Source organism: Molossus molossus, unplaced genomic scaffold (assembly GCF_014108415.1).
Source record: "Molossus molossus isolate mMolMol1 unplaced genomic scaffold, mMolMol1.p scaffold_m16_p_2, whole genome shotgun sequence".
Classification (NCBI taxonomy): Eukaryota; Metazoa; Chordata; class Mammalia; order Chiroptera; family Molossidae; genus Molossus; species Molossus molossus.
The window spans coordinates 105,972,434-105,987,701 of record NW_023425355.1 but is presented as its reverse complement, the minus strand read 5'-3'; the positions used below and the strand labels follow the sequence as shown (position 1 = coordinate 105,987,701).

Genomic DNA, 15,268 nt, shown 5'->3' with positions numbered 1-15,268 from the left:
CTTCTTAGGGTATATTCCCAGCAGTGGGATCACTGGGTCAAATGGAAGTTCAATTTTTAATTTTTTGAGATAGCACCATATTGTTTTCCATAGCGGCTGCACCAGTCTGCATTCCCACCAGCAGTGTATTAGAGTCCCCTTTTCTCCACACCCTCGCCAACACTTGTTGTTTGATGATCTGTTGATGGCGGCCATTCTGACAGGTGTGAGGTGATACCTCATTGTTGTTTTAATTTGCATCTCTCTGATGATTAGTGATGTTGAGCATTTCTTCATATGTCTCTTAGCCATTTGTATGTCCTGTTTGGAGAGGTGTCTATTCAGCTCCTCTGCCCATTTTTTAATTGGGTTCTTTGTCTTCCTTTTGTTGAGTTGTATGAGCACTCTATATATATTGGAAATTAACCCCTTATCTGATACATCATTGGCAATGATGTTCTCCCATACAGTGGGTTGTGGAAGGCTGACTTTTTTTGGATATGACTGTCCAATTGTTCCAGAACCATTTATTGAGAAGAGTATCCTTTCCCCACTGAATATCCTTGACACCTTTTTCAGACATTGATTGACCATATATATGTGTGGGTCTATTTCTAAATTCTATTTTGTCTCATATATCTATCTTGACAAAAAACTACACCATCTTGAGATCTGTAACTTCATAAGTCTTAAAATTAGGTAACGCACATCTTTTCCTTTCTTTTTCAAAATTGTTTTGGCTATTCTAGGTCCTTTTTATTTTCATTATGAGTTTTATGATCAGCTTGTCAATTTTTAATTCTGAAATTTCTTTATTGATTGTGATCAGTATTTATAATATATATTTTTATTTTTAAATTAATTTATTTTTGTTACAGATGTTTCTCCCTTTTCCCCCACTGATTCTCCCCTCCCCCTCCCTCCCCGCCCTGTCCCCAGCTTTGTTGTCCATGTCCATTGTTCATGCATACATGCATATAAGTTCTGTGGTTTATCTCCCCCCCAACCCCTCTTCTGGGGATTGTCAGTCTGTACCCCACTTACACGTCTCTGGGACTACCCCATTCCTCAGACTGTTATGTTCATTATATAATATTTTTATTTTAAGGATTGTTATTTTTGTGCCCTAGTATTTGGTCCATTTTTGTGAATGTTCCATGTACATTTGAGAAAAAATATGTTCTGTATGATCCATTTGTAGTGCCCAGTATATATACAGTCAAACCTCAGTTCTCGAACGTCTCCTATTTTGAACAGTTTGGTTCTCAACCAAGTTATTCACAGAAATAATTTCTTGGTTGTTGAACCAAACTTCAGTTCTTTTTTTTTTTTATCCTCACCCGAGGACATTTTTCCATTTTTTGTTCAGGTAGAGTAGGAGGGAGAGTGAGGAAGAGAGAGAGAGAGAGAAACATCGACGTGAAAGGGACACATCGAGTGGCTGCCACCCACATGACCAACCAGGGCCGGGGACAAACTGCAACCAAGGTACATGCCCTTAAAGGGAACGGGACCTGGGTCTCTCAGGACCGCAGGCCGATGCTCTAACCGCTGAGCCAAACTGGCCAGGGCCAAACTTCAGTTCTTGAACTCACAACCCTTTCATGCTGATACATCAGCATGACAAAAAGGGTCTCTCAGGCCACAAACAAAGAGAATGTGAGTCAGTTTACCACTAAACCTTGCTTGTTAAAATATTAGGAAATTGTGCTGTGAATATTTGTGTGTGTGTGTGTGTGTGTGTTTGCTTTTGTTGCTGGCAAAATGGATGATTAGCACAACTTTAAAACTTACAGAGGCCGTCAAGAGTGCTAATGTTGCTAAGAGTGCGAAAGAAACAGTGATCACAAGCAATAGAAGAGGTAGAAAAACTTATTACTTTGCATAAACGAAAAGCAGTTAGCCAGTGACATCATTTTGGAGGCAGTGGTATATGAAAAAGCGAAGATACTGCATACTGACCTCCTGAAAGGCACCCCCGGAATGAGTGCTGAAAGTGAGTCCTTTAAGGCTAGTAGGGGGTGGTTTGATAAATTTAAGAAAAGCAGTGTTTGTTTATAGATTAAACAGTACATTAGATATATACTGTATAGAAGAAAGGTTACAATTGAATCATTTAGCGATCTGAAATGGATTAATTCAATTTACATGATTTCTGATGGGAAAAAAGTGATTTGGTTTTCAAATCGTTTCTTGAACAGCCTTCTGGAAGGAATTGAATTTGAGAACCAAGATTCCACTATATATGCACACACACACACACACACACACACACACACACACACACCTAAAAGTTCTACATTATATAGCTTGGCCAATGTGGGTCAGTGGATTGAGCATCGTCCCATGGACTGAGAGGTCCCTTTTCGATTCCCAGTCAGGGAACATGCCCAGGTTTCGGGCTCTGTCCCCAGTAGGAGGCGTGCAGGAGGTAGCCGATTGATGTTTATCTCTCACCTCGATATTTCTATCTCTCCAAAAAAAGAAGTCAATAAAAATATATTGTTTTTAAAAAGTTCCACATTATTGACTATGTTGTTTACATCTTTAATATTATTACTTATTTTTTTTTGTCCAATTAGTCTGTTTAATTCTGTGAGTGGTATGTTAAGTCTCTCATTAGAGAATGTTTCTATTTCTTCTTACATTCCTGTAGGTTTTGGTTCCTATAGGCTTTTGCTATGTTACTTTGTGCATAGGTATTCACAAATGTCTTTATTGTTATATCTTCATTGTGGACAGGTTTTTAACATTACAAAGTCTAATAAAATTACTTTTGTCTGATATAATTGCTTCTGGATATTACTTTGTCTGGTATCAGGATTTTAATTCCTGCTTTTATATTGTTTTTACTTGGTAAATCTTTGTCCATTTCTTTCATTTTAGCCTTTTTGAATGACTGTGTTTTAAGCATGTCTCTTATATACATAGCATTGTATTGGGTTCTGCTTTATGAGGCAATGTGAAGACCTTTTTGTTTTAATAGACAGGTAAGCCCATACACATTTATTTGTGTTACCATTTGGTACTATAAATAATACAAATATGTTTGGTTTCAATGATCTCATTTTATTTTATTTATATATTTATTTATTTTTTTGGTACGTGCTCCTAGTGGGAATCGAACCCGGGACTCTCTGGTCTGCAGGCTGATGCTCCAACTGCTGAGCCAAACTGGCCAGGGCTCAATTATCTAATTTTAAATTATGTTGTAATTACTGTGTATATTTGTTATATTTACTGTCTTTCTTTCTCTTGTGTTCCCTCTAAATTTTTTTGGTAATTAAGAAGGTTTATATTTTTATGCTGGGGGTTACCTTTGAGTTAATCCTTTTTTCTTTCTCTTTATTTACTTTTATATTTATAAAAATTGTATATATTTACCGGTTGCCCTATTTCTTTCAAGATTGAGGAATGAACAAAAAAGGGAGGAATTGTAGCAGAGTGAAATGCTGGGTCTCTGTGACTCCATCTTGTTCAAACCTGCTTTGTTCCCATGCCCTTCAGGTCAACAGCTTCTGCTTAGTCTTGCATGTAAACATGCTAATCATTAGAGGAATTCTGCCTGTGGCTTGAGTTTTACAAAAACAGCCCCTCCTATTTCCCCTTCCCTGAACATAAGGGAAGCCTGAAATCTGTATTTTCTTTTTCTTTTAGTAGAGAAAATAGTAGAAAAAATTGAAGTCTATACTTTCTTATGATGGATTTGAGGTACAACTAGGACTCCCATCTTCTTGGTTGGTGCCTTCTTAATTCAATAAACTTTCCTTACTCCTCTCCCCAAATTGTATATATTTAAGGTATACAGCATGATGATGTATATACATAGTGCAGTGATTATTATTGCCAAGCTAATGAACATATTGCTTCACATAGTTACTCTTTTTTTGCGTGTGATGAGTTCACCTGAAATCTACTCTTAGCATATTTCCATTGCTCAGCACAGTATTATTAAGTACAGTCATCATGCCTGTGTATTAGATCTCTCATTCTACATCACTGTAACTTTCTCCTCTTTGACCAACATCTTCCTATTTCCCCTACACCTGGTAACCATCATTCTACCTTCTGCTTTTATAAGTTTGATTAATTTTTTAAAAATATGTTTTTATTGATTGTAGAGAGAAAGGAAGGGAGAGAGAGAGAGAGAAACATCGATGTAAGAGAGAAACATCAATCAGCTGCCTCCTGCACACCCCTTACTGGGGATCAAACCCGCAACCCAGACATGTGCGCTGACTGGGAATGGAACTGGGACCTCATAGTCCATGGGATAATGCTCAATCCACTGAACCACACTGGCCAGGCAAGTTCCACTTTTTTTTTTTTTTTGGTTAATCTTCCCCTGAGGATATTTTTCCATTGATTTTTTTAGATAGAGTGTAAAGGAGGGAGAGAGAGATAAACATCAATGTGAAAGAGACACATTGATTGGTTGTCTCCACAGGACCACCCCTGGGGCCAGAGATTGAACCTGCAACCCAGGTATGTATCCTTAACTGGGAATTGAACCTGTGACCCAATACTCTAACCCATGAACCAAACCAGCTAGGGCGGTTTGACTTATTTTTTAGATTCCACATATAGGTGGGACTATACAGTGTTTGTCTTTCTCTCTCATTTATTTCACTTAGCATAATGCCCTTAAGGTCTATCCATGTTGTTGTAAATGGCAGGATTTCTTTCTTTCTCATGGCTGAATAATATTCTGTTGTATATATATCACATCTTTTTTTTTTAATATACATTTTTTCTTTATGTTAGAGAGGAAGGGAGAGGGAGAGAGAGATAGAAACATCAATGAGAGAGAACATCGATTGGCCACCTCCTGCATGCCCCCCACTGGGGATGGGGCCCACAACCTGGGCATGTGCCCTGACTAGGAATCAAACCGGTGACCTCTTGGTGCATGGGTCGATGCTCAACCACTGCGCCACACTGGCCAGGCATCTTTTTTTTTTTTTTTTTAATATGTTTTATTGATTTTTTTAGAGAGAGAGGAAGGGAGAGAGAGAGAGAAACATCGGTTGGCTGCCTCCTGCATGCCCTGCACTGGGGATCGAGCCCAAATCCAGGCATGTGTCCTGACCAGGAATTGAACTGGGACCTCTCAGTCCATAGGATAACGCTCAGTCCACTGAGCCACACTGGCCGGGCTGCACCACATCTTCTTTATTTATCTTTCAGCAGACACTTAGGTTGTTTCCATGTCTTGGCTGTTGTGAATAATACTCCAGTGAACATGGGAGTGTAGATATCTCTGCAGTATAGTGATTTCACTTTCTCTGGATAGATACCCAGAAGTAGGATTGCTGGATCATATGGTAGTTCTATTAATTTATTGAGGAACCTCCATATTGTTTTTCCATAATGGCTGTATCAGTTGACTTTTTTCTTATTAATCTTTTACCACCTAATTTGTCTTTCAGTTATTACTGAAAGCAGTCAGTGATCTTATTCAGCTTTCCCCTTTCTCTTTCTCTTCTCCCATTTAAAAAAATTTTATTGATTTTTTTTTAGAGAGAGAGACAGAAACATCAATATGAAAGAGAAACATCACTCAGCTGCCTCCTGCACGCCCCTCACTGGGGATTAAGCCTGAAACCCGGGTGTGTGCCTTGACTGAGAATTGAACCAGGAACTCTCAGTCCATGGAACGACACCCAATCCACTGAGCCACACTGGCCGGGCTCTTCTCTCATTGTAGTTTTTCTACTTTGTCAGAACACTTAATGTTTATACATTATGCTTCAACCCACGACCCCCCTCCCCTTGTTTTAATCTTAGCTTTACAGTTAAATATATGAAATGTGCACTGTCAGTTCTTTTGCCAACATTTTCCCATTCATCATTTTTGGTTGGATGATAGTCACTGTCTAGCATTGTGCTGTGCGATAGAACTTACTTCAACAATGGGAATGTTCTGTATCTCTAATGTCCAGTACTGTAATTAGCCACATGTGGAAATGTGCCTAGTCTGACTGAGGAACTGAATTTTAAATTTTATCCCATTTTCATTCATCAACATGTAAATTTAAATGGCACATGTGGCTAATGGCTACCATATTGGACAGCACAGCTCTAATAAATTCCTAAGGAAGGGCACATGTGTTCTGGCACATATCCAACTGTTTCTCTAAAAGCCCTGATATTTGAAGGGTATCTTGGCTGGATATAATTTCCTTGCTTGTACTTTCTTTTAATTTCTTGAAAATGCTGTCTATTATTGCTTTGCTTTGTATGTTGTTTTTGAGAAATTGATGCCATTCTAACTATCTTGCCTTGTAAATTATTTTATCCTTTTGCCTGGAGGCCTTGAGGAATCTAATAGTTTTTAACAAAGCTATTAAATTCTAATAGTTGTATTAAGATATGTCTTACAGTTTATGTTCCAAGTCAGTTTTTTTTCTGGTACCTGTGGAGCCCTTTACTTGTGTTTTTTTATGATCCAGGCTGTAATCTAGCTTGGTAAATATTCATGTGCTCTTGAAAAAACTTAATCTCTATTTTTGAGTGGAAAGTTTGGCAAAGTCAATTGGTTGATTGGAGGTATTCAGTTTTTCTATTCCTTCTTGATTTTCTATTAGTTCCTGTTATTACTAGCAAGTGTTTAAAGTTGGAAGCTATAATTGTAGATTTACCCATTTATTCTTTTGATTCTCTCAGTTTTGCTTCATGTATTTTTTTTTTTTATCCTCACCCGAGGACATTTTTCCATTTTTTGTTCAGATAGAGCGGGAGGGAGAGAGAGGAAGAGAGAGAGAGAGAGAAACATCGATGTGAAGGGACACATCGAGTGGCTGCCACCCGCATGACCAACCAGGGCCAGGGACAAATGCAACCGAGGTACGCGCCCTTAGCGGGAACCAAACCCGGGTCTCTCTGTACCGCAGGCCTACGCTCCAACCACTGAGCCAAACCGGCCAGGGCTGCTTAATGTATTTTGAAGCTATATTATTCAGGCAATCTTCCCCACACTCCTGCTCCCAGGGATCTTCTTTCTTGGTCCTCTGACTGGACAGCTGGGGCTTTAGCATCTCTACTTGGGCATACACTTTTTGCAACCAGATTTGCCCTTAGGGATAAGTGGTGGGAGGTTAGAAAAAGGCAATAGGGATCCTTCCCACACTCTTCAGAACACTGTTCCACTGGCCAAAGGAAAGGATTCCTCTCAATTCGAGTTTGAGGTGCCTGCTGCTGTCCGGTTGCAGCTTTGGCACTGGGGCTTACTTTGAGGCAGGACTGTATGAGAAAAGAAAAGGATTTCTCCCATTTTCTCTGCCCCACAGGGGCCCTCCTTTATTCTTCATGTTATATTGGTGTCCCTACTGACTGTACTTGGCGCTTCTTTTAAGCTCTGTGTTCTCTCTTAGCCATCCAATTTATTCTTGTGGTTTCAGCTAGTACTGAAATGCTATTGCTTCCCACTTCTTGGTCTATGTTAGCATTTTTTTTTTTTTTAATCCTTACCCGAGGACATTTCTGCATTTATCTTCAGATAGAGCTGGAGAGAGAGAGGGAGGAAGAGAGAGACAGAAACATCGATGTGAGAGAGACACATCGACTGGTTACCACACACACAACCCCAACTGGGGCCGGGGACAAACTACAACTGAAGTATGTGCCCTTAGTGGGAACCGAACTCGGGACTCTCTGGTCCACGGGCCAATGTTCTAACCACTAGGCAAAACTGGCCAGGGCTATGTTAGCATTCTTTTTTGAGTTCCAGAATCACCTGCCAGCTGGACGTGTCTATTAGTATGTGCCATAAACAAACACTCCAGCTCAAGTCTAAGATATATCTCAATTTTCCCTTTTGCCAACCTGTGTTTCTCTCCTGTTTTGCTAAATCCCAATATATGGCACCAGCCTCAACCCAGCTGCTCATGCCACTATCCTGGGAGTAATATTGTCACCCTTTCTCCCACTTGATGATATTTCTGTATAATTTATAAATATAAATATATTGTGGGAAGGTCAAACAATATTCTGATGGTATAGGGAATCTAGTATTTTGGAGATTGATGATTTAAAGAAAAAAAAAGTTGAAAATCCCTTCACTGTTTGGTCCCTGAATGTCTCTACAGCCCAGCGATTTTCAACCCTTTTCTCTCATGGCACACAGAAACTAATTACTAAAATTCTGCAGCACACCAAAAATATATTTTTTGTTGATCTGACAAAATAATAGGTATAATTTTGATTCATTCACACTAGACGACTATTGTGTTGGCTGTTGTAATTTTTTTATTTGACAATCTAAAGGAAAAGAGGTCAGTGTTCCCTGACTAAATAGTCAGGTATTGCATGTTTTTAAATTTTTTTTGTGACACACTGGTTGAAAATTGCTGCTATAGCCCTTTATCTCATCATAGCCTGAAGCACTATTTTCCTATCATACTGTGCTATATGTAGTTCTATAACTCACCATGTGTATTTCATGTCTTCCTGCCTTTTCTTTTGTTATTGGCCTATATTCATGAAGAAAATGATATTCTTATTTAAGGATTCAAAGTGCTGCCTCCCTAAGTGAAGTTCAGCCTGATAATACAAAGTGGAATCTAGTTCCCTCCCTTGTGAAAGCCCATTGCACCCTGTACACATGTTCAGCATAGCTCCGGTAACACCTCATCCACATGAATGTGATCATATACAAGCTTCCCTACTAGGGTATGAGCTCCTTGAGAGCAGGCCCTCCTTTCATTCTTTTTGTTTTCCCAGCAACTGGGACAGGTCCAAGTCCATAGTGATAACTCAGTATTAAGTAGTCTTTTCTTCATGAATTGATAAAGTAACACAGAAGCAGGGCTGTTCTACTCCCTGCCCCCTGAGTATAATATCAAGCAAGACAATCATGTGTCCAGTGTAGCTTTTTTAGTCAATTCCCAATGGTGCTCCATTGAGAGAATTAGTTCCCAAACATCTTTTCTATGTGTCCCATTCTGATCATTGCAGATTGTTGTTACAGGGATCTGTGTCTTTCGAGGATGTGGCTGTGGATTTTACCCGACAGGAGTGGTACAGACTGGACCCTGGTCAGAGGAGCATGCACAAGGATGTGATGCTGGAGAACTACAGCAACCTGGCATCTGTGGGTGAGAATTATTGTCCATGTAACTCCTGGTAGCAGGTGTTTCCTTTTTTGGTTGCTGTAATGAGTATAGCCTTTGTAGAATTTAATGATACTTTAGTTTTAGATTCGAGGTTCACAGGTGATTGAACAGTTTGGGGCACCAGGAAGAGTGTGTGTTTTCTCACTTCCCCCGATGAAAGGTTTAAATGGGCCCCCTTCCTTGTGCAGCTCATGAAGATGCACCTTTCTCCTCCATCAGAGGCCCTAAAGCTCAGACAACTTGGCCCACGTCCTGTGCAATTTCCCATTAACAGGCCTCTGCGTGGCCAAACCAGAGATGATCTTCAAGTTGGAGCGAGGAGAAGAGCTGTGGATATTAGAGGAGGAATCCTCAGGCCATGGTTGCCCAGGTGAGTAAGCAAGAACTGGACAGATGGATAACAGGGGAGATAAGAGCCCAGGAATTCAGGTCTAAGGTTATCTTTCGACAGTATTTTTCAGGTATCTTTCTTTAGAGGTCTTTTCTTTTCGAAAATGATTGGAGCCCTGGCCAGTTTTGCTCAGCTATTAGAGCTTTTGCCCAAGGACTGAAGGGCCTTGGGTTTGATTCCCTGTGAAGGGCACGTACCTGGGTTGCAGGTTCAATCCCTGGCCCCAGTCAGGGTCGTGCGGGAGGCAACCAATTATCTCTCTCTACCTCCCTTTGACTCTATGTAAAAAAGTCAATGGAAAAATAACCTTGAGTGAGGATTAACAAAACAAACAAACAAAAATGATTGGGACAGAAGATCTGTATGCTTAAGATGTCTAAATCATACATCCCAATAACATGCTCACACTTAAATGCTTTCTCCTATTTTATGTTTTTTGTGGTTATTTACCACTCTTGTCTATCCCTGCCTGTTTCATCTTGGATACTTATCTTTAGGTAGTCTCTCTCTCTTTAGTATTCTCAATACCTTCCTTCTCTCCATTGCCTTGGTGCCTTCATTCATTCATGAGTGTCAACTATATGCTGGTCATATTCTCGGTGTGGGGATTGCAATCCTGCATGCGGGAGAGACCAGAAGCAAACAAAAACGTACTAATGGTTGGTAGTGAAAAGGAAATCAGTGCAAGATAAGAAGGATAGATAATGATGGGGTGTGTGCTTTTAGGGAATGGGATCAGGGAAGACTTTTTGGTGAGGTTAACATCATTGCACCAACATCAGTGAAGTGAGAGAGATGGAGCCATGAAGATTTTGAATATTCTGGGCACAGAGATCAGTAAGTGTCAAGCCTAGTCTGAGTGATATATCCTAGTAATAGCAAAAAGGCCAGTGTGGCTTAAGTGTGGGTGGTGAGAGTGTGAAGAGGCGATATCAGAAAGTTAGCTGGAGGCCAAATAATGTAAAGTTTTATAGGCTGTGTTAAGCACTTTAATTTTATACTATGACAGGGAAAAGCCATGGTTGGGTTTTGAGTGAAAGAGTGATATGATCCGATTTATTTTAAAGGATCTCTCTCACTGCTGTGTGGCAACAATTCTGTTGGGGGTAATGCCCTCAGGCATGATAATGACCTTCTTCAGCATCAGAAGATTCAAACTTTGGATCAAACTCTTGAATATAATGGATATGGGAAAGTTTTCTACAAGAAAACAGGCTTTGTTGGACATAAAAGAACACACACAGGAGATAAAAACTTTGAATGCCATGAATGCAGGAAAACTTACTGTAGGAAATCAAACCTTATTGAACATCTGAGAATACACACAGGGGAGAGACCCTATAAATGCAATGATTGTGCAAAAACCTTTAGTGCAAGATCATACCTCATTGCTCACCATAAAACTCACACAGGGGAGAAGCCCTTTGAATGTAATGAATGTGGGAAATCTTTTGGTAGGAAGTCACAACTCATTTTACATCAGAGAACGCACACAGGAGAGAGACCCTATGAATGTACTGAATGTAGGAAAACCTTTTCTGAGAAGGCAACCCTCACAATTCATCAGAGAACTCACACAGGGGAGAAACCCTATGAATGTAGTGAATGTGGGAGAAAATTTCGCGTTAAGATATCCCTTACCCAACACCAGAGAACTCACACCGGGGAGAAACCCTATGAATGTGGTGATTGTGGGAAAAACTTCCGTGCAAAGAAATCCCTAAATCAACACCAGAGAACCCACACAGGTGAGAAACCCTATAAATGTGAGGAATGTGGGAAATTCTTTAGAATGAAGACAACTCTCAATAATCATCAAAGAACTCACACAGGTGAAAAACCTTATCAATGTAATGAATGTGGGAAATCTTTCAGGGTGCACTCATCTCTTGGGATACATCAGCGAATTCACACAGGAGAAAAACCTTATGAATGTAACAAATGTGGTAATGCCTTCTATGTTAAAGCACGCCTCATTGAACATCAGAGAATGCATTCAGGAGAGAAACCCTATGAATGTAGTGAATGTGGAAAAATCTTTAGTATGAAGAAATCCCTTTGTCAACACCAGAAAACTCACACAGGAGAGAAACCGTATGAATGTAGTGAATGTGGAAATGCCTTTTATTTGAAAGTACGCCTCATTGAACATCAGCGAATTCACACAGGAGAGAGACCCTTTGAGTGTCAAGAATGTGGGAAAGCCTTCTGCCGTAAAGCACACCTCACAGAACATCAGAGAACTCACGTAGGTCGGCACTTGCCTTATGCTATGGAGAAAACTTCTCTGTGAAGACTCCTCTCACCATTTGATCAAGCCCTTTGGACCATCTGATCACCAGGGTGCCCAGAGTGCACCTGTAACAGTTTGGCTCCTACTTTGTGTGAAATGTCCTGATCCCCTTAGGGGAGAGTTCATTGTTGTTTTTATATCATTTGGATTTCCCTAATTAGTGGTGAAGTTGAACATCTTCCTTTCTGTTGATTGCTTATTTGGGTTTTTCTTCTGTGTGTTGACTGTTTATATCTTTTTGCTCATTGTTTTCCTGTGGGCAGTTTATCTTTTACCTATTGGTTTAAATGTTGTTTTTTTAAATATATGAGTCTATAAAAATTCTTTTTTCAGTCATGTGTGTTGCAGAGATCTTCTTCCACACTGTGGCTAGTTCTTTAATTTTGTTAACTCTTCTGCTCAGGTTTTATGTTTTAATATTATTGATTTCAAGGTGATAATATTCTATGCTTTTCTCCGAAGTTAAAGTTTTTCTTTTAACATTTAGAATTTTAATCTACCTTGAGTTTTTAAAATATAGTATGAATGTTGCAATATATAATGCTATATTGCTTTAAAAAATTTAATATATGGTATCACAGTATGTTTAAACTTCTACAGCTTGCTTTTTATTTATTATCTTCATCTGAGGACATTTTTTTCTTTTTGTTGTTGTTGTTGTTCAGTTAGAGTGGGAAGGAGAGGAAAAGAGAGAGAGAGAGAAGCATCAACGTGAAAGGGACACATCGAGTGGCTGCCACCCTCACAACCCCAACCAGGGCCGGGGACAAACTGCAACCAAGGTACGTGCCCTTAGCGGGAACCAAACCCGGGTCTCTCTGGACCACAGGCCGACGCTCTAACCGCTGAGCCAAACTGGCCAGGGCCAGCTTGCTTTTTTTAATGAAATATTTCCTTTTCAAGATCTGTCATGTTGATAAATATAGGTTCAGTCTATTCATTCATGTCTGCATTTGCCTAGTGAAAGACATTTGTATTGTTTCTGTGTTTAGTGTCTAAATCTAGAAGTGGAACTGGTGGGTCACAGGGTGTAGGCAATGTGCCAGTTATTAAGCTATTGTATGGCAGCTCCAAACGTATTCTTTTTTTTTTTTTTATCCTCACTCGAGGACATTTTTGCGTTTATCTTCAGATAGAGTGGGAGGGAGAGAGGGAAGAAGAGAGAGAAACATTGATGCGAGAGAGACACATCGAATGGTTGCCACCCACACGACCCCATCTGGGGCTGGGGACAAACTGCAACGGAGGTACGTGCCCTTAGCGGGAACCAAACCCGGGACGGGCGGATGCTCTAACAGCTGAGCCAAACCAGCCAGAGCCAAACCCATTCTTTAAAAAAAAAAAATTTGTTACTGATTTTTTTAGAGAGAGAGGAAGGAAGAGGGAGAGAGAGATGGAAACATCGATGAGAGAGAACATCATTCAGCCACCTCCTGCATGCCCCCCACTGGGGATTTGGCCCACAACCTGGGTATGTGCCCTGACCGGGAATTGAACCGGTGACCTCTTGGTGCATGGGTTGACGCTCAACCACTGAGCCACACCGGCTGGACTAGAGTTTTCTTTAGTGGAGGTCTGTTAGTGGCAAATCTCTACTTTCAGAATATTTTCTATTTTACTTTATTTGATAAGCAAAAGCAAATCTTTTACCTTTAATATTTGGTGACATTATGCCATAGTAAGTTGATGCTAAATTAAATACCTTTTTTGCATTTTTCTCTGTTTGTCCCATAATGATTATGATGACCCAGGATATTTGAATCAATCATCAGATGCCTCCCCAATACAGCATACACTTGAATGTACATATTACACTTTCTACATTTTATATATAGCATGCTCTCACCCCCATCTACTAAGTATTAATTAAATTTAGCAAGATGCCATTTCGTCAGTTCTTTCCATCTTCAGCCCATCCATTTAAAACATTAAATTTGATTGGGTGTTTGTTGCAGAACTCAGAGAAACATTGTATTTAACAGTCAGATGGAAGAGATGCACAGGGCAAGGTATAGGGAAAGGATGTGGAACTTTCACGCCCTCTGAGTGCACTACTCTTCCCAAATCTTTGTATGTTCACTGAATTTGTTGTTCTCCAAAACCCATTCTTTTGGGTGTTTGTGGAGGATTCATTATATAGACATGGCTGATTAAATCAGTGGCCATTGATTAAACTTAATCTCCAGCCCTACTTCCCTCCCACGATTTCTTTTAAAAAAAATATTGCCCGGTCAGTGTTGCTCAGTGGTTGAGCGTTGACCCATGTACCAAGAGGTCTCCAGTTCGATTCCTGATTCCCAGTGGGGGGCATTGCAGGAGGTGTCTGATTGATGTTCTCTCTCATCGATGTTTCTATCTCTCTCTCCCGCTCCCTTCCTCTCTCTCCAAAAGCAATAACGAAAAAAAAAATTTTTTTAAATATTATTGGGGTGACATTGGTTAATGAAGTTATATAGATTTCAGGTGTACAATTCTATAACACATCATCTGTATATTGTATTGTGTGTTCACCACTTCAAGTCAAATCTCCTTCCATCATCATTTATCTCCCCTATACCCTTCTCTACACCCCCCACCCACCTTTCCCTCTGGTAATCACCCACTGTTCTCTGTGTCTGTGAGTGTTATTTTCTCCTGCTTAATTCTTTCACCTTTTTCATCCAGCCCCCTTCCTTCGACAGCTGTCAGTCTGTTCTCTATCCATGAGTCTGTTTCTATTTTGTTTGTTTTTTTTATTAGATTCCATATATGAGTGAAATCACACTGTACTTGTCTTTCTCTGACTGGTTTATTTCACTCAACATAATGCTCCCTAAGTCCATCCATGCTGTAAGATTTCCTCCTTTTTGTATGGCAAAATTTGATGTTTTAAAATTATTGTTATGGAAAATTTCAACCATACATAAAAGTAATCTATAATGATAGAAAACAGATCAGTCAGTGGTTGCCCCTGGGATGGAATTAACTCATAAGTGGTAGGAGGGAACTTTCTTCAGTGATTGAACTATTCTTTATCTTGATTGGAGTGTTACTGGGTGTATACAATAGTTGTCAAATGAGTAAACTTAAGATCTGTGCATTTTATGGTGTGTAAATTATATCTCAATTAAACTTTAAAAACAACAATAAAAAGTTCCCTCTTCCTGTTCCACACCAGGAACAGCCTGGGAGAAAACCAGGAATCTTGAGAACTAGATCAGATGAAAGATATTAGCAGTGGGAGACTTAGTTCTCCCAAGGCTTTAGAAATGGTCTTACTCTATGAAAATGACCTTTACTGAGGCCCCATGATGGATCTTACTGCCCCTCTTAGCTACCATCGCTTTTATGGCAATCTCCCTACTTGTGTGTATTTGACTTTCAATAGCCTAAGCACAGTCTCTCCTGATGCTCCATTAGCTACCAGGACAGTAAGTTTGCTCCCCATGACATGTCAGCACAGTGTCTACAAATACCCCATTAGCTTATAGCAGTTCTTATCACCTCTTTTAG

At 39.9% G+C, this 15,268-nt stretch overlaps 1 protein-coding gene across 1 annotated transcript in view; it reads left to right on the top strand.

Moving 5' to 3' along the window:
* Positions 1-12,192, top strand: part of ZNF157 (zinc finger protein 157) — a 32,454-nt gene extending 20,262 nt beyond the window's left edge. Inside the window, exons 3-5 of the mRNA XM_036270618.1 lie at positions 8,948-9,074; positions 9,367-9,462; positions 10,551-12,192. Coding sequence (XP_036126511.1) covers positions 8,948-9,074; positions 9,367-9,462; positions 10,551-11,776 — 1,449 coding nt within the window. The 3' untranslated portion in view covers positions 11,777-12,192. The remainder of the gene's footprint in view (positions 1-8,947; positions 9,075-9,366; positions 9,463-10,550) is intronic.
* The last annotated feature ends 3,076 nt before the right edge of the window (positions 12,193-15,268 follow it).